We start from the raw sequence: 22,302 nt of genomic DNA, 5'->3' as shown, positions 1-22,302 counted from the left end.
CAGAGTCTAGACAAGTTCACAGGAAAAAGCACATCGAGGAACTATACCCGAGCACGAAGCGAAACCTGAAAGCATTATTGGCCCAAGTCAAGTTTAAAAGGGGTCAGCATAGGATTAACCTCACACCTTCGTGTTGCAGGCGGGCGGGGGAACGTTGGTATCACGCGCTTCGGACCGTGGGGCGATTTAGGCAAGTGGACTTTTAGGTTTGCGGTCTTCATGCCACGGCCCCTGCAGGTCAGGCACTCCGGGTGAGCGAGTGGCTAGCTGATATGCGCCGTTTTTACATGTCCGAGTTTCGTTCCGATAACGTAAAATGCTAAAGTATAGCCGGCGGTCGGAGAAGATCGCAACATCTCAAGACGAGCGGGCCAATCGACTCGGGGGTCTGTCGTGGGTTGTCACGAGGAGACGAGGAGATGGGGATGGAAAGGGAGAGGGTGGCGAGAAAACCGTTGGGGGCGATGCAAATAAGCACATGAACAAAGTTCCCTCACCTAGAAATACGACTGCCCACATACGTTGTAGAATAAGTGTGCAGGTTTGCTTTGGGCGATCAACCATGCAGCTTACGGTGGAGAGAGGAATTAGACGCAAGGATTGATGATTATACGAAATGCAGCGAGCCAATCAGTAAACTATGTGACATGTCGTCTCATGTCTCATGCAACTCGAAAATTCAGCCCTAAGACCCCGAATCTCACTCATCCATCTAATCTATCTAGCGCCACAACGTACTTGCCCTCTCCCAGTTCATTGATGTGTCTATCCATGCGTGTCGCCCCTGGGCTGAATGCGGAGCGGGAGGGCAACGGCCCATTCGGCGACTTCTCGGCGGGAGGAGGATCTTTTTCACTGCTGGGGAACCACGAGAGTATTGATTCATTGGTTTGACCGACGATGTGCCTCATCTCGGTTCCGTGCTTACATTCTTATCAGCTTACAGCATCGCTAGCCGTTATTCCAAATTCTCAAAGGAGTTGGCTACTGCAGGCGAGCGAGGACGATAGGAGTGAGAGGTGAACCACACGGATGCATCACAAGGATTGGACTTCCTTCTCTGCGACATTGCACTCGCGCTGGATCTCGTTGTGTCATTACTATTATTTCATCTTTTCATACCAGGTGGAGAGAGGCTCAGGTATAAATCAAGGTCTGCCTCTCCCGTAACCTCGTCCACCGGGCTCCTCTCCTCCACAGCTTTATCCCATCAAAGCCCAGCCGTATCGACGAAACAACCAAGAACCTGCAACACCGAACAAAATGGTTCGGATTCTCACTTCCGCCGCCGCTCTGTTGGCCTTCTTCGGAGCCGTTACTGGCGCGCCGGCTGTAGAGGAGCCTCAGGGGAACGTGACCTTCACCTACCGTACTCTGGAGGAAGCCCAGGCCTTGGTGAGCTTTCCGTGAAAGCCTTTGGATTACCCCATCAGCAGGTCGAAGAAAAGGCTAACAAGTCGGTGCAGGCCGCAAAGTTGAAGCGCAGCGAGCCCGCTGAGGCGGCTGGTCTCGAGAGCCGACAAATCCCGGCCTTCGGCGCATATTGGGCCGACTGGGATTTCCAAGGCGCCAGCTACTATCACCGTGCCAACATTGATGGCAAGGGTTACTACATTGGCAACGACGTGAGTTCTCCAAGGTCTTCTAGAGACTGCTTTGAATGTAATTGTGGGGGCTAACTGGATGGGTGATAACAACATTAGTGGAATGACCGGATTTCCAGCATCAAGAACTTCGACTATGATAAGAAGTGCATCTACGTAAGTCTGGTTCAATTCCGTCCGACTCGCTGATCATCCGCTAACTGACACGTCATGTGGCATTTGTAGTGGACCGACTGGTCTGGCAGCGCATGCTACGGCAGCGGAATCATCCTTGCGGGCCGGACTGAATACGCGCGTCTGTACAGCCCTTACAATGATGCCATTAGCTGCCGAGAGTGTAGTTGGAACTAGGAATGAGGACTCGGGATTGAGTCTGGGGACAAAAGCTAGGCTGCTGTGGGGAACATCTCGGATGGTCGAAGACTGGATGGAGTGTTCTTCTAAGGCGTGGCTAGTCTATCCGCTACCTGCATTCTATGCGACTCAAGAAGTAGCCGTCCAATAATATAGCGAACGACTACCGAGTCAATTGCTTCACGAACTCATCGTTCTCTGTGATGGTCTACGGCGTCGGACCTAGATAACTTCCGACTCGTCGGAGGACGTACAAGGTACTTGGCAACCATCCTTAATTAACTTGTGTCCCTCATTAGATTGACTTCTGGTTCTATTATCGAATTTTAAACTGTACTAGTCACTGCGAGATCCTTCCCTCCTTGTGACATAAACCCCTCTCGACGCGGCAACAGCCGAGTAATTTCTACGTTTTTCGATGAATACGAAAGATACGAACAGTTAATCCTATGATGTCTCTATATGAGAGATGCCTGTCTAAAATGTTCTCTCTTCATGCAGTTGGCAGCGCGGTACGATCAGACGACACCAACAAACAGATTTTCCCTCTGCGATTCGCTTCTCACCAATCTAGATGCACATCCGTATCAGGCCGCTCTCAGTCCGCCTCAAGACTCTTCAGCACGCGCGTCGACGGCACAAAGAACGTCGTGCCCGTCCTCGGAACGGAATAATCCAAGATACGATCATGCATCCCCGGGGGATCCCCCACGAACATGCGCTCCAGCATCTTCTCTATAACCCACAGCCGCCTCGAATACCCGATAAAGTACGTCCCGAACTCTCCCGAGCCGGGCGATCCGAACGGCATATTATCCCGCAGAATCTCGTACTCCTCGCCGTTCTCGTCTTCGATTGTCGTGAGTGTCTTGTGGGCCTTTTGCCCGGACGTAGCGTCATCTAGTTCGATGTTCTCGAGTTTGGTTCGGCCTATGATGGCTTCTTGGGCTTCGATCGAGAGGGCACCCCATGTCTTGAGATTATGGATGTACTTTTGTACGACGACGTAGCTACCTCCGACAGAGGGTGGATCTTCCTCTGCGATGAGAACCGCGTCGTCCACATCCGGACCGACGGGGTTCGCCGTGCCATCGACGAAACCTAAGAGGTCTCGGAGGTCAAAGTAACGAAATCCTGTAGTTTCGTCTTCCACTTTGATAGCATCGCCCAGTCGACTCAATAACTGCCTTTCGAACTCGAAGCAAATATCCCGCCGTTCGGAGCGGATATGGAAAAGCAAATCTCCCGGCGTCGAGATTGCTTTATGCTTATCGCCTTCGATGACTCGGAAGGGATGGAGTTCTGCTGGTCGTGGAAGCCCCGTCAATCGGTCCCATGCCTTACTTCCGATACCGACGATGCAAGTCAGATTTGCGCCGGGATCACGCATAGAGACGTTCTTGAGAAGGTCATCAATGCCTGAGATTGTGGAGCGGACGACCTTAGTCGAGTCCGGGCTGTCCGTCACGGACACGACGAGAAACGTTGCCGACTGAGTGAGCAGGGCCTCGACAGGCTGAGGAATATTATTCTTGGAATAGGAGCACATTGTCCGCTTTTGTATGACGTGATCGTACGAGCTGACAAGCGGCAAGGGAGTTCGAAGTGAGCGCAGTCGAGGCGGTGAATGGACTTGAGAATTCGGGGAAATTCTACGAAGAGTGTTGAGGTTGGCGGGACAGAGCCGACTGCGAATGAAGGCGAGGACTTTTATATCCATCCTCCCGCCCTGTGTGCTCCTGGAAAGTTGAGTTTGAACATGCACTTGGTGTTTCCCTGTCGATCTGCAGGACCATTTAAGGAAAGGAGTCATAGGAAGTCGTTCGAGAACTGCCTTCGGTCATATGATGTTATGCCGATATTCCCTGGCTTACAATTAGAACCTTGTTTATTCGTGTAGATTATTAAAACAAACAAGGGGGGGGGTTATTGCCGGGTATCCGATGCAGTTCGGCTGTTCCTGATCTCTGGCAGATGTCTCCTGGCTATTTCGAATCTGTTTAGGGCGCCCAACGAGACGTGCATACCGTTCATCTCGAGGGTGTGAAGACTAAAAGGGATCGTTAAGAATTTGCATCCGGGGTGACTGTCTCCTTGGACGAGCGGGACCCGACAGGGTTATCGAGGGATGTAGGCCAACCGTTTCAGGCCTTGATCAGCTTCCCGGGTCACCGCTGTAACATGATCTAAGAAACACAGAACGACCCCTCGCCTGGTAGCAGAATCAAACGCGGCAAATTTATTGGGGGAGCCCTTGGGTATAAAAAGACCAGCACCACTTCTCTAGCAGCCGATTCGACGTCGGATTTCTCCATTGTTTATTCTCGTTAGCGATAATAATCCTGATATACCACGTAATACGCCGAGGGTTGACACGGAGATCCCGGCAACTACGTCGGAGTTCTACAGGAGGATGGGACGGGCTTTGGGAAGACGGAAACTCCCTAGGTGGGAGAGATGCCGCCGACTCTCGAATCACTCATTAAACCACCCTGTTCCTGGGAAGTTTATGCATGTTATCAGTAATCCTTGGAAATTGGGGCCGATCCTCGCGACATTGATAAATGCATTGATTCCCACCATCGAGCTTTGGGAGCAATGGTGAGAAGAGGGAGAAAAAAAAATAAGGCAAAAAGCGAGGGTAGCTTGTGTTGAACACGCGCATCCTACGAAAACAGTCCGGGGCGGTTTTCTAGCTTTGTGAGCGCTTGGGTTGGCTAGACCACATCGCATTGGCAAGTGCTTGAGCTGCTCGGCTGGTAATTTGTCAACGGAACCCCTTATATAAAGTATAATCGAGCTGGATTTCTAGGAGGGCGGAAGCGAGGAAGGAGCGGAAGGAGAGGGGGCGGACCAGGCTCCTTCCTTCCCCGCCGGCGAGGGGGCATCTTGACGCTGCGCAGGATCTTGGGGCCATGGGCACGGAACGAAGCGTCAGGTGCGTGCTATGTGGTAACTCTCGGATCCTGTTCTCTCGCCCCATTGGGCATGCGGCGATATTTAAATTTGCAGCAGGCAATCAACACAGGGCTCGTCACGGCCTGAGGGGAGGTTTTTGCCAATGCAACTGTAGCTCGCTGGTAGGGACAAGATACCCCGAAGCTATTAGGATTGCTTGAACAAAATACGAGTAGGTGGAATAGAGGAACCAAGCACACAGAGGGCAGAGAAAGGAACGGGAAGATCCTGAGAGAGATGCTTTGTTCTGGGTACCCTGCGCCAAAGGGAAGGTATCCACAAGACAGCTCCAGGCCGAAGTTGGCTCTCGAGACCTTGACAAAGACAATGTTCCTCTAAAGGCATCAATATAAAATATCACTCTGATGAGTGCCGGTTTGTAGCGGTTGATTGCCAGAGTATTAGCTGGTATGGTAGGGTTTATCTATTATGCGGCACAGGCGTATTTCCTCACATCCCCCAGATATGCCTCACCTATAAATCGAGTCTTATGGCAGGAACCCTGCCTAATACCAGACATTAATTGATGCATAGCCTGCAACAAACTATCCCCGTAAATTACATAATTAGAGGCAATCCTCAAACTTGCTGAATTGGAAGGTCATCAAGTGCCCAATGCAGGAAATACTTCAACCGAGCTACCGCGCTCTAGTCTCTAACCCCCAACCTCCTAATGGCGACTGGGTCTCTTCCCTATACACCTCTCAATGGAAGAGGGTGGATCAGACTTCTGCACTCATGTCGCGCAGACGACGGGTCCATTCACGTATCACTGGAGCCCTCACTGCCTGTTCTCACTGGGATGCCCCGCCTACACGGCCTTCTCTTACGTCTGGGGCCAACCAAGACCCAACCAGAACACGATTTTCCTGAATGGCGAACCATTTCTGGTTCTGGACAGCGTCTACCAAATCCTGGAAGCTCTTTGCGACGGCTACTTAAAGATGCCGACTCAATGGTGTGTACCGGAGCACCACTGATAGCAGTGGCGTTGCCGTCGGCACTGCGCCCAATTCCCTGAGAAATCCGCTACCATTGCCGGCGCTCCTCGCTTATACGGGGAACCAACCTCTCCACCGACCCGCGAGATCGAATTTATGCACTTCTGGGACTCGTATCAGAAGTGGATCAATGGATCGTCGGCACCCCAACGTACACACTCGCCGTCGAGGAGGTGTATCGGCGGCTCGTCGTCTCGTTTATTGAGATGAGGATGAACCTCGACCTCATATGCTTTGCGCCGCTCTTCCGACCGAGCACCGCGCTCGGGCTGTCATGGGTTCCCGACTGGAGGGAGCTGAGAGCGCTGCCCACGGTGCCGCTGATGGTGAGTCAAAGCGGGTTCTCGCACATCGGGAACTTTAGGTCACCAAGGGATGAGCTGCCGCCGGGTGGGCCGGGGGGGGGGGTGTATGTGACCGCGGGGGGCAAAACATGCACGTTCGATGTGTTAGCTGCAGATGGCAAGGTCCTGCGATGTGAAGGGTACTTTATTGACGTGGTGGAGGATGTGGGAGAGCTCTGGATGGAGGACCCCGCGCAGACTGGGTTCGAGTTTCGATTCCAGGACCGCGAGACTTTGCACGGACCCGAAAATATGGTGGAATCGCCCCCGATTATAACGGACGGGGACAGAAATGCTACAGTTGAGCTCTCGAAGTCTCTCGTGCGGACGGCCGTTCTCGACCGGAATGACCGCTACCTGCAGGTTCCTGCAAAAGTCGATGCACTTTGCGACTGCTTCATTAGGTGGCTCCGAACTATCCGAGCAGGCAAAGATCGTGACCACGTTGCGGTACAGCAGTTCGAGGCATGGCTTGACGAGAATTCGCGCCTGGTCGTCCGAGGCAAGTTGCTGGGAGAAATACTTGGGGAGATTGAGGGGCTCCCGTATCTACTTGGGGGAAAGCCCGACGGGGACGTCATGCTCAATTTTTTCAGCAGAGTGAGGGATACAACAGGATCGATGCACATGGTGAAGAGGCTTGCCGTGACAAAACAGGGACACCTTGCAATGGTGGATAAGGAGAGTCGAAAGGGCGATGTGATTGTCGTGTTGTTAGGGTGCAATGTGCCGGTTTTGCTGAGGAAGAATAGTCTTGAGGATGGGGAGTACGAATTGGTTGGGGAAGCATACGTCGATGGGTTCGTGAAAGGTGAGATTTTATCCGCTGGTAAGGCTCCTCAGATATGGGCAATCAAGTAAGAGTGGAGTTCAGCTCTGTTTATGTATCCGCGATCAGGAGAGATGCGACAGTTCCAGATGAATGGTAAATATTCAGATTCCACGTCGCTGTAGCACTGCATGAGCTGGAGAAAGGTTCAATATACCAGAATATGGGTCAAAACACAGCACCAAAACGTTACAACATGGATGTATTTTGCAATAACCCCTAAAAACCGTCTCCTCATATCTTCGCAACGAGTAATTCTTCACACTGAGAAATAGTTATGCAGAACCTCAGGTTGCGGTAGTGGGCTTCTGGGCATATACGATCCATCTACGGTGTGTTAATTATATGTTTGGAAAGCAACAAGGGAGGAGGGTCACTGTGAACACTCACATGTTGAAGTAGGCGTGGATCCTGGGATCCTTCATCTGCTTCCTAACGTCGACAAGGAACGCTTCAAATTCCTCCGGGCTCCATTTAAGACCGCGGGTAAACAGCGCTACACTCAAACCATCAACGTTCTTGCCAATATCCTCGTAAGTCCACAAGCCTAGTTAATTTTGTTAATATCCACCCTAATTAGCAGAAATGGGGAACCATAAAAGAGGCTAGAAGATCGTGAGCAAGCTAACGGGATGAACATACCGAGCTCCTTGTACTTGGGATCCTTAGGCCAGCGGTTTTGAGGCCACTTGAAGTGCCTCTCGGTGATGTTTGTGAATCCGGCCTCGGCGAGCTGTTTGGAATAGAGCCTGGCAGAGTCGAGAGGACGATTCAAAACATGAGCAGCCTTGTTGCAAAGTTCACCCCACTGGTTGAGAGCAGAGTCTTTCGGGAGAGTGCCGTCGTCGCTCTCCAGCGGGAAGATGATGTCTGAGAGCTCAATGTATCCGCCGGGTTGCAAAGCGCTGATCAACCAAGTTAGTACATGTGATCGGAACGCCGCGGTCTTTTCAGATTCGGATAACAAAAGGGGAAGGGGATAAAATTGATGGACGTACTCATAACTCTGTTTGAAGAATTTGGGCCAGTCAGAGAGGGAGCCAGTCAACATGCGCGCATATATGAGGTCAAACTTGGTCGAAAAGGTCCATTGGTCTTCGAGGTCATCAACGTAAAACCTGACGTTGGGAGGGACGCTGGAATTGGTGTTAATGAAACTCGGTATTTTCGATGGTTCGGAACCGGGGTTGTGGCGGACAGAGGCAGACGCTTACAATGAAGGTTGAATCGGGCTCAAATCGACACCAACTATCTGTTCAAAGAGTTAGCCTGGATGGAAAATAGCTTTATCTTGCCAATTTCTCCTCTGTTTCTCAAACTTGACTCCGAGTTGGGGGTGGGTAATTGCGTCATTGAGGAGTGAGCGCACCTGAGCCTGGGGTTGTTCGTCGGCTGTGGAATCCGACACTGTCAGTTAGAACGTAGAAGGCTACTAACGAGAGGGTTCAACTTACCCAAGTCCATTGCCCAGGCGCCAGTTCCTGTCCCTGCGTCCAAAACGTTTTGCAGTTTATCGGGTTCCGCGGGGCAGAGGAACAAGCCTCCATCATACATCATTCTGAACATGTTATGTTGCAGGTCTAGAGGGCGCAGAACACATTAGCGTGTAGTCATCTCCGTGGCAGACACTCACAGGTACAATGTGACTAGACAAGAGAGGAGGGTGTTCTCTGAAACCTACCGAGTCGGTCATTTTCTTTCTGGAGAAGAGGATGAAAAATGTCAGAAAGAGATATCAAATAAAGACACGAGTGATACAAGGCAATTCATATAAGCTACTTGCATCGTCATTAGGAAGTACATATGCTACGTTAATAGGGCACACATAGTTAGCAATCGATGCATTCGATATGAAATCATCCTTCGGCAGGGGAAGAAGGAGAAATGTCAAGGATTGAGGATAGTGTTGAAGAGTGGTTGACCCACATCCATCCTTATAGGCATGGTATCTCCGCCCATTCTCGTGGCGATACTTCAGGATGCTCGAAGTGATTGATGCTGAGGAGCTCGCATCGTCCGCCTAGTTGTATGTTAAGGTCTCTGTTCAAGCGGGTGACTATACGGGGGAGCTTCGTACCACAAGCCCAAGCGATTCATCCTCCCCAAGTTGCTAAGACAAAATTGAGCTATCATATTAGCGTTACGACTCCAGCACCGATCGGCGAGAGAGGAACCAATTTGGTGGGGTCTGTCTTGCCGCCGCACGCATGCGTTGGGCAGGGTCCCGGGGATTGGGGTCGAAAGGGTGAAACGTGATCTTACGTCGTCTGCGACTATATTTGCCCCCTCAAGATACACATGAGGGCTCTGAGAAGCCATGGCCTTAAATTTCCAGGGCAGTTATGCGACAAATTTTCTTCGGGGATCCTGAAAGTTGCAAGAGACCGTCTAATTGCGAAGCAAATATTGGAGCGGGGAAGATGAGAAAGCACGGCGAGAGCCCAGTGCTCGATTTTAGACGGCAAATATCAGCACGCACATAGTCAATGGTGTGTTTGCACGGCCAATGCCAAGGATACACCCCCCCCCCCCCCCCCCTTTGCAAAATTCTGCAAGTCTTGATGTCACTATTTCAATTGTAGCGCCAATTACTTCGATGAACTCACCTGGGCACGGCTGCAGGCAACAGGCGATGTCGAGGAATCTCGTCCAGCCAAAGTGACCTTACTATGCCCCTTTGGGATACCAACCCAGTGAAGAAGCTACTGCAATACACTATGTCCCTCAAAAGTTACCGCAGGCACTTGCGTCAAGGGCAGGATACCTTGTTCCATATCTGCACTCAACAACTCTTCAAAGGAAAACGGGGATGTTCGCAAGGTTTTAAGAGGGTGACATTTGGGACCCTTGAGGGTTGCAGTTCAAACTAGCCCTCTCTTAGTTTAGCTGACCCCGCTCGCTAACGCCGGAAAGACTTCCGGGCACCAGAGACACCACCCTAATGCCATGCGGAGGCGCGGTACGGCGGGCGGGCGGGTGGGGGTTCAAATGGAAGGTTAGCCATTGCAATGTGTTCTTCGAGCCTGTCCACTAGCCCCCGGAATGCCATGCCCGTCCTTTTCCTTCTTTTCTTTCCCTGTTATATATACTGATATTATTCATGTTTTTTTTTTTTTTTTCTTTTTTCCTTGCTATTTCTGCTTCAGGATTCCCAGAACTGTGCCTCCAAGATACCAATCGTTGCGAGATCGAAGCGATGGCAGCTCTATCACAGGCTCGCCTGTTTTCCCTAATCAGAGTGTTTTTAGGCAAGCTGATGGGAAATTACCTCTTCATCGGTGGCGCAGCCACACTGGGTCTTTCTCTGGTTTGCGTCGTACGTGTTCTTCATTCCTGGCATCGGCTCCGGCATATCAAGGGCCCTCCGCTTGCCGGTTTCTCGAACCTCTGGCTAGTCCGTGCCGTGACCGGTGGAAACACAAACTGGCTCTTAGCGAATGTGAATCGACAATATGGTATGTTGCGGGAATTTCTTGTCACATCTCCACGTTGCTGGAATCATGTCCCCCTCTTTCTGCACCACACTTCGCCCCGCCCGCGTAGATTTGCTTGCATGATGAGCCCACTCCAACTAAGGCCCCGCCAGGTCCGCTCGCTCGCATTGGTCCTAACGAGCTGGTAACGAGCGACCCCGTTCTCCTCCGTCGTATGCTTGGTGTACGGTCCAAGTACAAGCGGTCAGACTGGTACATTGCCATGCGGTTTGACCCGCGCCGGGACAATGTCCTCTCCCAACAGGACAATGATCTACATCATGTCCTACGCACCAAGATGGCTGCCGGTGTAAGTTGTTGAATCGCGCAGGGTCATCGATGAAATGACTCCCCTTAAAAGCGCGATATGCGCTGCCCTCAAGCGCCCAATTATTCGCCGCAGAAATTGCCCGTTACCCAAATTTACCCCAAGACTAATCCGTTGCGATATTTTGGAGATGGCTAGTATTCTGGTAAAGAAGTCGACGCACTGGAACACAAGGTGGACCGCAACGTGGCCGCGCTCGTGAACCTCATCGCCAAATATGCCTCCGCCCCTGGTGGTCCCAAGCCCTTTGATTTTGGCCGCAAGGCCCAGTACTTTACCCTCGATGTCATCTCCGATATCGCCTATAGCGAGCCATTCGGCTGCCTCGCAACCGACTCGGATGCCTTTGGCTACATCGCTGCCGTCGAAGAGAATATGCCCGCCATTATGTTCGTCTCTGCGATACCTCGTCTAAACTGGATCTTGAAGTCAAGTATCGTACGAATGTTCATGCCGTCAGATAAGGATCAACTTGGCTTTGGCCGTGTAATGGGGTGCGTAGCTTCTTCCCCTGTGCCTCTTCTTACCCCGAGCCTGCCTTCATGTCGCAGACGTGCGAGATGCAAAAGATATGTATTACTGAATCCGGTTGCTGAACCAAATTCCTATTAGTATATGCAAGCAAAAGGCCGCAGAGAGGTTCGGGCCTGACCGGAAGGACCAGCAGGATATGCTCGGATCCTTCGTCCGCCACGGCCTAACTCAACCGGAGGCCGAATCCGAGACGCTCTTGCAAATGTGAGAACTCGTTCTTCACCACCTCCTAAGCTGTCAAAGTCATGCTTACTGACGCGCCTTCTTCGCGCTCGCTAGCTTGGCTGGATCCGAGACAACTGCCACTGCCATCCGCGCCACCTTGCTCCACATCATCACAAACCCTCGCGTCTATAGTAAGCTCGCCGCCGAGATCAGAGCCTCCACACACCTCCCCTCGCCGATCCCCGATGCCGAAGCTCGCAAGCTCCCATATCTCCAGGCTGTCATCAAGGAAGGCCTCCGGTTCTGGCCGCCCCTTACAGGCGTAATGTCCAAAGTGGTCCCCCCAGAGGGAGAAGACTACAACGGCACGTTCATCCCGGGTGGTACTGTACTTGGATACTCTGCATTTGGCCTTTCCCGTAACAAGGACGTCTGGGGTGAGGACGCAGACGTATTCCGACCCGAGAGATGGTTGGAAGGAACAAAAGAAGAGCTCCGAGCCAAGGAGTCGGCCGTAGATCTAGTGTTTGGACACGGAAGGTGGCAGTGTCTCGGTAAAAATATTGCCTACATGGAGTTGAACAAGATCTTTTTCGAAGTCAGTATCCTTCCACCCCACAACCTCTCTGTCGTCTTGCACTAACCGCGCATTCGTCGTGTAGCTGCTTCGTCATTTTGATATTAATGTCCTGGACCCTACCAATGTATGGAAGTCTACCTGTGCTGGTATTTTCATGCAGCATGATTTCTGGCTATTGGCTACAAAGCGTGATGAGGAGTAGTTGCAAAATGAAGAGGCTTTGATTTCAAGGCGCTCCTCCTAATCTCCGCAGCCGAAGCTGCAGGTCGGCGCACTGCATTGACCTTGTATTAATTCTACATTTGCAAGAAATTAATTGTCACCAGATTCCCGCTCCTAGTCTTCATTTTCTTCCCACGACATCTCATCTACAGAAAGACGTCCATGGATGTAAGGTTCGTGGATCTAAGGCATGCCTGGCTTATTAGCGCGGTCAGACCGGCTCAATTGAGGCAACCGAGCACCACCTGTTAAAATATCCTGGGACCTGTCGACAGTGGCAGGGGCGGTAGAACCTCGAGGCCGTCGATAGCTATAGGGATAGCGCTCAGTGCAAGGCACTGCAAGTGTCGACCGAGATGCCCATAAAACGGCGCAGTATTGTCTTGATAGACATCTTCTGGGCTCCACTTGTCACACAGGGGACACGAGCCCGACGGATGGTACTTGGCCGGGCGTTCGCTAAGCTTCAGTACATCAGGGAAATCATCGTCCCGAATCTGGACGGCGTGAGCTCCGACGAGGTGATCCTTCAGTGCCCCTTGAAAAGTGAACCTGTCGTCGCATCGGCTGCAGCACCATTCCCGCCTATGGAACTCCTGTTCGTGGCTAACCCACTCATGCCGCCTGGCAAATAGGGGTGCCGTGCAACCTTCGAAGGTGCAGACATATGGATGAAGGTCGCTGAACACATGGCGCCTAGTGACAGTTTAGTCCGAAGGGTTTAGGAAGGCAATCCAGTGGGCGAGACCTACTTCCATTCGTATTTCGACGACACTGTGGTAGGGGCTCTACAATAAGGACACTCAAAGACTTTGTCGTACTGGAGTTTGACTCCATGGAGTTTAAGTCTCGTTAGATCTGGAACGTCGAGGTCTCCGTTGTTGTCTGTTGAACAGGCTGTCGCGAAGGACGTAGCCCCGCTTTGTATGTTATCCGTGACGGGGTGTCCTTCTATTGACGACCCATCCGCAATTGTCGTTGCCAGAACGGATAGTTTATTTGCCGAAGGGACTTGAGAAGATAAGCTGCGATCCATCTCCTCCGAACGCTTGCGAAGCCCTAGTATGGATTGCCGTCGGTAGTAGAATGCTCGGAGGAGCTTCTGTTGAAGCCAAGGGATTTGTTCTGTCTTTGGCAACAGGTCTTTGAGGTGGTTGAGATGGTTGTCCACGCTCGGGTCTATTCCCGGGGCGGGAAGTGAAAGGGGCAGTTGAGGGTGTGCCCGATTTCGGGAATCACGTCGAATCAAGATAGCCAGCTTGAAGAGGCGGTCAATGGATGATTCTATGCTCTGCAATAACTCGTCTAACTCGGAGGTAGGCCGGGAGAGGAACTCGATTAGGTCGCGGTTCTCGGGGTTGTCTATATCCACGTTCTCCATAAGAGATGCTAAATCGTCATTTCCCCTGTTTGGGAGTTCTCCCACTTTAATAGAGAGCGCTATTGTGTCCGCAGTCAGCTGGTGGCACCAATACTTGGAAGTTGGTGCTGCGTGATGCGCTCCAGCCGGTTCGTCGCCCTACGCACCTCGGTTTCCGGCACTCTCGATCTGGCCCAGGGTCGCGCGTACAGCAGCCTCCGTCAACGGGGCTCTTTGTAGACGCCAATCCAGGGGATACTTTGACTGACCATTCCGAGACCATGTCAAGTCGGTCGTCCAAATATCGAATCGTACCTCGGAGTTGTAAATTTTCGCCTTTCTTTCATCTCCCCGAAAAGAGCTAGTCAACTCACGGAGAAGACCTAGACACACGCGGATTAGCGCCGATAGCCTTCGACTCGGCCGCTTTGGTAGCTCTCGCCCCGATGACATGATCGGCTGCAGTGTTCGCTCTGGCCGAACAGGCAGGCGGTATCATTATTCGGCTGGCATGAACCTCCTGAGAACATACCCTGAGTAGACGCGTTCTTTAAGAATATCCTCTTGATACCCCGCACTTGAGGCTGCGCTTCAGACCAATCACGGCGCCCAAGAGACCAACTCGCCTGGCTTCAGCGGCTTTCAGCTCTGGCGCAGCCTGAGATTTGCAAGTGAGAGAATTATATTTCATTCCCCAATCTTCCGGCCTTGCCTCACAGCAGGGAGAGGCTTCTTCCTCTCGTTTTGTTTTGGAGATTTATCACCATATTCCAGAGCTCACCCTGTGCTCCGCCTTCCCCACCCTGGTTGCTGATCGAGATGTCTGGATTTGAAATTGCGGGGGTAGTTCTGGGGGCTCTTCCGCTTCTCCTCGAAGGCGCTAAATTTTCCAAATCATACTTTGAAAGGTGCCGTGGGTGGTGGTATTTTCGAAACACGTTCGAGCAAATGATTAGTTCGATCGAAGATGGGATGATTGCACACCGGCAAAATATGGAACTCCTTCTCCAGCCTCTCGACCTCGACGCCGTGACCGAGTCAGGACTACTCAGCAACGGGCCGCTTTCGCCCGATTGGCATGACCCCCATATTCAGGCGAGTCTGAGGATGAGGGTTGGCCATGAACACTTCCCCTGGCTGATCGGCAAATTCCGTCGACTAGACGAAATAATACGGATAGTGTCGAGTGTATTGCCCATTCGCAACGGAAAAGTACGATGATCGCATTTGAGCCGTTCATATTCTCGAAGCCTCTGACATGGAAATCTGCTAGGTCGACCTCCCATCGTCGGAAACTGTCGACTTTACATTTCTCAGGTTGGCTGTCAGCTTTACTGGGAAGCGGCAGCTTCTAGTCGAGGTCGAGAAGATAAATGAGAGCATCTCAAAGTTCCTGGAGAGGGACCTCCGCTGTGCGCAGGCCACGCTCATTGGGCCTGCTATCATGTCAAAGGGGCGCAAAACAGCCAGCGCTGAGACGGCACGCCCATTCCTAAACCTCCAATCCCAAGCCTCGCGACTATGTAGTATACTCGACCCGCTAAAGTGGCCATGTTCATGCGGCAACCAGCACCGTTGTGGCATCGCGACCTTCTGGAGTTATGACACTGCATGGCATAGGGAAGGATCTCTGAATCTCCTGCTGGGCAACACCGGACAGGAAAGGCTACTAAAAGTGGGTTTCAAAGAGGCCTCTGATTTAGGGCCGGGTGAAGGAGCCACCGCCGAAAAGATAGAAGGGCGGTTTAATATCAGCCAAATATCTCAACTCAAGGAGGAGTTCCGGTCCGAGCCTGACTACAAAAAACGCATCAAAATGGGCAAAGAACATAAGGTCGCTGCGCTCGCCACACCGTGCTTCAATACTGTCCTTCTGCCTTTCAAACGATCTTCGGAAACTAAATGGCAACCCCGAAAGGCGAACAAACTAACTATCAACAACACAACCTCAGCAGGGGCGGTTGGGGATGCCCCTGGCCACAACGCTCAATTTGCTTCTTCACCAACGCGAAGTGTCACACCACGATCCTCCACGCCCGACGCCCAACCGGCGCCAGAGGAAATTACATGTGGCTTCTTCAGCGATCCCTTACCGTCAAGAGAGCGTGGATATATTAAAGATGGGGACAAGATAGTTTCCTTGAGAATTGACACCGATAAATGCCTTGGTCAAATTCAGGGACTTGGCCAATTTTTGCACGCCATTCCCTACTTGGACCAGAGAATTCGGCTTAGTATAAAGCTGGCATACACCATCCTCAGTCTCGGGACGTCGGTTTGGTTCCCACAACCCTGGAGTGGAGAGACTGTCCTCGTCTCGTCCGAGCATCCATCCGTTCCCTTTGTCACTCACAACTGTATTCGCGAAGCTCTCCATCGGACCAAGCCACCCTCCAGACCTCACGCCGAGATGGCCGTTCTGACGGTGGGCATTGTCCTTCTCCAGCTCATATTTCAGCAGACAATAGAAGAGCAGCCCTTCTTCGATAGGTACCGCTTTAGCGGAGAGGTGACGGAGTGGACTCTTCGGCAGGCTGCAATGAAGTGGCAGGAGCAGGTCGAGGTAATGTACGGGAGTGGTCTAGCGGATGCCATCTCCCGTTGCGTGGCGTTTAATTTTGCAGTCGACCCAGATTTGGGAAAAGCAGAGTTTGTCCACGAGGTGCTTGAGGCTGTTGTAGAGCCGTTGGAAATGTTCAGTCTCCGGTTTTGAAAGTTACTACTGCATATAACCAAGGATTTTTTTCCCTTACAAAATGAAGTGTTGCACAATGTATCTAGTCCGCGAACCCGATAATTAAAGTGATATCCTGGTTTGCATGGGCGCGGGCTTCCAAAATTTATCCTTGAAAGCGGAGTGGGATTTTGCATTGAAAGAGATCCCTGGGACAAACTTGGTCGTACCTAACTAGGCATCAGAGAGCTCGATATATCTCGGCCATGCTTATAAGTGGGGATCTCGTAGCACGAACGGAGAGTCTAGGGGAGGATTAAATCGTACAGACAAGGGCACGGAGAATTTCGGAGCAGCAGAGGCATATACTCTTTGAAGTAACATAGATAAGGACTGAAAACTGGATGTTAACTCGTCAAGATTGCGGTTCTAGCGATTTGTAACTTAAAAAAAAAAAAAAAAAAAAAAAAAATGCAGCCCGTCTATATGCTCCCGTGTTTGAACGACCCTTACACAAATTGATATCAATCTAGGTTAGACGTTTTTCCCGCAACGTGCATTCTTTGATTCCACCCTGCTGACTCCATCGTCCAACACCAAGCAAACCCTCCCAAGGCCTCAGTGTAATCGTACCTTTCCTCGGTTTATCCGTCGACTCGGAATCGTAGCTCCCCAACAACCAATTCTGAATCACGAAGCCATCAGGGAACTTAAACTCCGCCTCACCACCACTAAAGTTCAAAATCGTCATCGAGACCTCGTCCCCGCCCATCCTCTTAAAAGCAAACACGTTCGGATGCGTGTCCTTGACGACCTCGAACTCGCCGTAGAAGAACAGATCCACGTGTTCCTTGCGGAGCTGCAGGGCACGCTGCCAGAACCTATAGGCCGACACCTGCGTGCAAAGGCCCGTGGCCTTGTGCTCTCTCCGCTGCACCTCGGCGTTGACCTCGGGATAGTCGTCGTTGACGCGCATCCAAGGCTTCACTCCAGCGGGACAGAACCCAGCATTGGGGGAGGAATCCCACTGCATGGGCGTACGCGAGTTATCGCGGGCCTTGCGGCGCATGAAGAGGCGGGCGCGCTCGCGCTCGGGAGCTCCCTCGGGGTACTTGTTGGATATGTATTTCCAGTAGTTGACGGACTCTATGTCCTTGTACTCCTCGGGACCCCACGAGACAGGCACATTGCGCATGCCGAGCTCCTCGCCCTGATACACGTAGAGCGTGCCAGTAAGGGTAGTCTGCATGATGCAAAGCAGCTTCGTGCCGGCTAGGCGGTGCTCATCAGAGTCGTCGCAGAAACGGGAGACAGAGCGGGGCTGGTCATGGTTCTCCAGGTAGAGGGTCTTCCAGCCGCGGCGGGTGATGACGCGGCGCATCTTCTCGATGATCTGGCGCAGGTCGCGCACGTTCCAGGGCCGGAAGCTGAACTTTGTCTCGCCGGGAACGTCATCGAGGGACATGAGGTCGAAGGTGAAGATCATGTTGAGCGAGCCTTCCTCGGCCTTGACGATTTCGAGGATTTGGTTCTCGTCTTTGATGAAGGGCATTTCGCCGACGGTGAGGAGGTCGTAGTGGGACAGCACCTCACGCTTCATCTCCTGGAGATATTCCGATAGACGGGGGCCCGTGGCGAAATGCTTGCTTCCGCATTGGTATTTCCTGTTGGGGTAGATGACTTCGGCGTCGGCGAAGTCCTGGTTCTTGGAAATGAGGTTGATGACGTCCATGCGGAAACCGCCGACGCCCTTGTTGATCCAGAACCGGAGGATCTCGTGCACGCCGTGTCGCACGTCTGGGTTCTCCCAGTTCAGATCAGGCTGGTACGGCGTGAAGAGCGAGAGGTAGTACTCTTGGGTCTTCTCATCGTAGGTCCAGGCCGAGTTTTCCTCGTCGAGGATACAGGCCCAATTGTTCGGGGGTTGTGGATTACCCTGGTCGTCGTATCTGGGCTTTCGCCAGATGTACCAGTTCCTCTTGGGGTTATTTGTAGAGGAGCGGGACTCGATAAAGAAGGGGTGCTGGTCGGAAGTGTGGTTGACGACGAGATCCATGATGAGCTTCATGTCGCGCTTCTTGAGCTCGGCAATAAGGTTCTCGACGTCCTCCATAGTGCCGTAGGGCTTGTGGATGGCGCGGTAATTAGAAATGTCATAGCCCATGTCCATTTGCGGGCTCTCGTAAATGGGGGTCAACCAGACGACGTCGACGCCCAGCTCCTTGAGGTAGTCGAGCTTGGAAGTGACGCCATTAATGTTGCCGAGACCATCGCCATCCGTGTCGCAAAAGGACGAAGGGTAAATCTGGTAAATGATGGCTTCCTTCCACCACCTCCGGTCGGGAATGGTGATGGCGACGACATTGGGATCGGTGGGCTGAGAGGTAATCACGCTGTCTCTCCTCTCACTGACGACTCCGTCGATTCCGTCGATTTCGTCGATGACATTATCAATTCTTTTGACGATGCAAGTGGTCCCGTCAACGGCTTCCTTGGTGGTGCTTGCGATATCGATGGGCACGGCGACCGTGGCTTGTGTCATATTGACGGTGGCTGAAAGATTATTAGATTGGGATTGGGTATATCTCGAAGTAGAGGATGAAGCAGCAGAAGAAACAAAACGAATGGAAAAGGAACCAGGAGCACAAATCGTTGAATTGGGTCGTAATAACAAAGGGACGAGTAGCGTACAGAAAGCTCTGCTCATGAGCTGATCAGGGGACTCGAATTTATAGTACTGGATCCCCCACGTACTGCTATGCGTACACAGTAAAGAGACAGTAGGTCTAACCAAAGGAGGAAGAAGCGGCAAAAAGTGTGTGAAAAAGAAAAGGGATTACGACTGTGAAAAAGTTAAAAAATCTCCAAAAATTGAAAATCAATTAAAAATCGGCATAGAGAGGGCAGCTCTCCAGCAATCGGGCACCAACTGAAGCTCCAAGCAAAGGTCCGGAAACGGGGCACCCGAAAAGGGGGGTCCACAGCCGGTGATGCACGCGACGCCACCAGAGGAAGATGGAGGGTCGGGAATCCTTGCCCCTTGGCCGAGAGGGGGAAGAGAGGGGAAAGCAGATATTGGGGAGCGGTCAAGAATGGTCAGCTTGGCAACAAAGATCGTGACCAGCAAGAACTGGCAGTGTTACTGTTACTATGTTATTGTGTTGTCTGTAGCGAGAGAGACTCTGGGGTGACTTCGACATTGTACCGGCTGCTAGTGGCCAAGGCAAACTACAGCTCGAGCAAGATCATTGATACACGAGCTCAATGTTGTAACTCCGATCCTTACATAGTTTATACTTGCTTGCTCGCCCCAGGCCGCAGAGCTATGACGTCATGCGTAGGAGGTTATAACCAATCCCGGAGGCAACATTTTCGCAGTCTTGAATTTTTTTTCCTATTTTCTCCTATTTTCTCCTATTTTTCCGTCATATCCCAGGCGCCCCTCTCTTTTGCTCTCGCCGGAGAGAAATAGAATGGTCAATGGTGTTCCGTAATGGTACCTGAATGCCGGCCAATACACATCAGTAGAGTATATAAGACATCAGGATACAGTGGGCCAACTTAAGCCAAGCCAATCCGCCCGAGTGTCCGGATTCGCCCGCCCTTTTCTCATCACGTTGTGTGATGCTCCGCCCACGTTGTCCTTTACCTTCCGGAACTCTGGGAAAAGCTAATCTGAGAAGAAGGGCCTCCGTTTTCCCGACCACGTTGTCTTCTGAGTTTCGGTAATGCCTGCGTCAGGAACCCCACGGTTCTTCTAGGGATGATTTGAACCCGAATCAGAATCAGCAGCATCACAGTTAATTTACATCATGTGAACTAGTTGTACATCTATTGTATTCACGTGGAAAGTATTCCGTATGCAAGCTGCTAGGAAGTATGGCCTGGTTAATATTGGGTCATAAGGGAACTCGCCTACACGTACTCCGTACTGCATAGATGATGTGGAGAATGAAGACATCGTGAGGCTTTGGCCCCGCTCCTCCCTCTTCTACTGGGCGAATGAAGCAATAGTCGGTGAGAGTGGAACTGGACTGGGTCCTCTGTGGGAGGTGGAGGGCATAAGTTGTCCAGCCCTATCCCCCTGATTGTATGTTCTTGACTTCAAAGAGCTCCACGTGAGCCACATCCGAACAGGCACAGCTCACGCGGGGTTGGTCGTTTCTTCTTGGACCTCTTATTTCAGATCACATTGCGCTTCAAGTTTCGTTCCAGACCGTAAACTAGCTAGCGCCAATTGGCTTGGCATGGGGCATTCCATACTTGGTCACCTTCGTCTCAACTTCCCACACAGTGTCTTGCTATCAGCCTCGACAAGCTTCAATTCACCAAACGGGTAAAAACTCACCTCCCAGCAAGTCTCGGAAGACCACCACATGTTCGAGTGGCTGACAACGTTGCCGAAGTGGGGGCTACGGCGTCCTGCTTTGTGGATAAGTGGGGGCCGGCGACGAAACGCTCTCGACAGGTAGTGTGGCCAAGCAAACCTACAGAAGGTATACATGTGCGGGAGGTAGAGTGGCAAAATGGTTGTGAGAGTTTCGGATTTTGATCCCGCCGACGCCGGTGCTTATTAACGTATAGTTTAAGTCGGAGAATCCGGGATATGTTCTAGAAGGATTCTAACTTTTTTGAAATTCAGCCATCCTTACCATAGAATGTCGCTGGGCTCGACCGTTTCACTCTCCGGGATTACGGCCGGAGAACCGTTGACCCCGATCGTACCAGAGCGCCCAAGAAGGGGGGGGGGGGAATTCCGGCGTTTTGATGGCCGTACCTAGATCTATTGAAGTGTGATTGCCGATTGCCTATTTGATGCCGGTGTGACAAAACCACCGGCTCTAGTTCAGCGTCGGCTGAACTCCAGCTTCGACGGCGAAACTAAAGATGCCCGCTCCAGGGGTGAGGTTAAGGTGAAACAACAGATCCGTCTCTCCAGTCGTAAGAATAAAGTTACAAGCTAGCCAATCCACTGTGGATTCTCTACGGTGTTTGCTAAAGTAGCATGGCTCTCCGTCCCACACTATCCGGGTAACCCCAGATGCGGAGAGCTGTTCCAAGAACACCGGTTGGGACTCGACAGCTACCCCAACATGGATCCCTGGCGTTACGGTTGTACGTTTAGTCACGGCTCGATAGCCGGCTGCGGGGAAGGGGAAGAACCCGAGCGCTCGCTGCAATAGATCCAAACGAGTCCGTCAAAGGAGACGGCAGGGGTATAATCTGCTTTCTTCACTGTTCACTGCGCCATGGATGGTCTCTCATGTTATCGCGGCCTCGAGCTCGAGTGGAGGATAATTTTTTCTCTTTCAACTAGCTCATCCTCGTTCCTTCGTCAGCTGCCTCTCTTCGGTGAGACCTGTCTGATGGGATAGAGAATAGTAACTGACGATAATCAACGTCCTCACGGCTCGCCATATCCTGGAAACAGAGAACTACCGGCAAGCACTCACCTTCAGAGACCCATTCTAAAATTCAGTACAAATCAGACGATGCTCATGCGAATGTTGACCGAATTCTTTTTGCTTGACCTAATACTTAGCCAACTCGATGTGTCCGACTTCAACTCAGTGCACCTCGCATACCGGCAGCTCTAACACAGATCCAGCGCCGCGTTCGGGGCTGCTGCATCACATTAACCAACGATCCGTGTTTATGCTGTAACCAAGTGCAAGGTGATGCTCCCAGAGTCATAGTGTCGTACAATTTATACCGCCATATCGAGAATAGGATACTGGTAGGAGTCATCAATGCCAGGATATGCGTGCATTTTTTCGGTAATTCGCCGGGCTTATAATAATAATTCCTATCGTGGGGAGGTGCAAATGGAGAGCTTGAGGTATCTCCCTCTCCGCTTTGGAGTCAAAATCAACAGC

At 51.7% G+C, this 22,302-nt stretch overlaps 4 protein-coding genes and 3 pseudogenes across 4 annotated transcripts; 4 read left to right on the top strand and 3 right to left on the bottom strand.

Annotated features, from left to right (window-relative positions):
* Positions 1-1,263: 1,263 nt before the first annotated feature.
* SAPIO_CDS6443 (uncharacterized protein) lies at positions 1,264-1,955 on the top strand (the record flags this gene model as incomplete). The annotated part of the gene is made up of 4 exons (XM_016788544.1): positions 1,264-1,395; positions 1,467-1,625; positions 1,704-1,760; positions 1,830-1,955. The coding sequence occupies 4 exons, from the start codon at positions 1,264-1,266 to the stop codon at positions 1,953-1,955; spliced, it is 474 nt and encodes a 157-aa protein (XP_016641835.1).
* A 601-nt stretch (positions 1,956-2,556) lies between these two features.
* SAPIO_CDS6442 lies at positions 2,557-3,507 on the bottom strand (annotated as a pseudogene; the record flags this gene model as incomplete).
* Positions 3,508-6,123: 2,616 nt separating this feature from the next.
* SAPIO_CDS6441 lies at positions 6,124-7,122 on the top strand (annotated as a pseudogene; the record flags this gene model as incomplete).
* Positions 7,123-7,377: 255 nt separating this feature from the next.
* SAPIO_CDS6440 (uncharacterized protein) lies at positions 7,378-8,647 on the bottom strand (the record flags this gene model as incomplete). Its single annotated transcript, XM_016788543.1, has 7 exons — positions 7,378-7,417; positions 7,481-7,637; positions 7,733-7,995; positions 8,089-8,226; positions 8,305-8,342; positions 8,460-8,482; positions 8,545-8,647. 7 exons carry the CDS (start codon positions 8,645-8,647, stop codon positions 7,378-7,380), a joined length of 762 nt encoding a protein of 253 aa, XP_016641834.1.
* Positions 8,648-10,542: 1,895 nt separating this feature from the next.
* Positions 10,543-12,372, top strand: SAPIO_CDS6439 (uncharacterized protein; the record flags this gene model as incomplete). The annotated part of the gene is made up of 6 exons (XM_016788542.1): positions 10,543-10,545; positions 10,634-10,873; positions 11,030-11,385; positions 11,504-11,629; positions 11,705-12,188; positions 12,253-12,372. 6 exons carry the CDS (start codon positions 10,543-10,545, stop codon positions 12,370-12,372), a joined length of 1,329 nt encoding a protein of 442 aa, XP_016641833.1.
* Positions 12,373-14,745: 2,373 nt separating this feature from the next.
* Positions 14,746-16,465, top strand: SAPIO_CDS6438 (uncharacterized protein; the record flags this gene model as incomplete). The annotated part of the gene is made up of 2 exons (XM_016788541.1): positions 14,746-14,964; positions 15,026-16,465. The coding sequence occupies 2 exons, from the start codon at positions 14,746-14,748 to the stop codon at positions 16,463-16,465; spliced, it is 1,659 nt and encodes a 552-aa protein (XP_016641832.1).
* Positions 16,466-16,955: 490 nt separating this feature from the next.
* On the bottom strand, positions 16,956-18,968 carry SAPIO_CDS6437 (annotated as a pseudogene; the record flags this gene model as incomplete).
* Between the last annotated feature and the right edge of the window lie 3,334 nt (positions 18,969-22,302).

This window comes from Scedosporium apiospermum, assembly GCF_000732125.1.
Source record: "Scedosporium apiospermum strain IHEM 14462 chromosome Unknown SEQ_SAPIO_0103, whole genome shotgun sequence".
In the NCBI taxonomy this organism is placed as follows: Eukaryota; Fungi; Ascomycota; class Sordariomycetes; order Microascales; family Microascaceae; genus Scedosporium; species Scedosporium apiospermum.
This window is presented reverse-complemented; position numbering and strand designations above follow the sequence as displayed.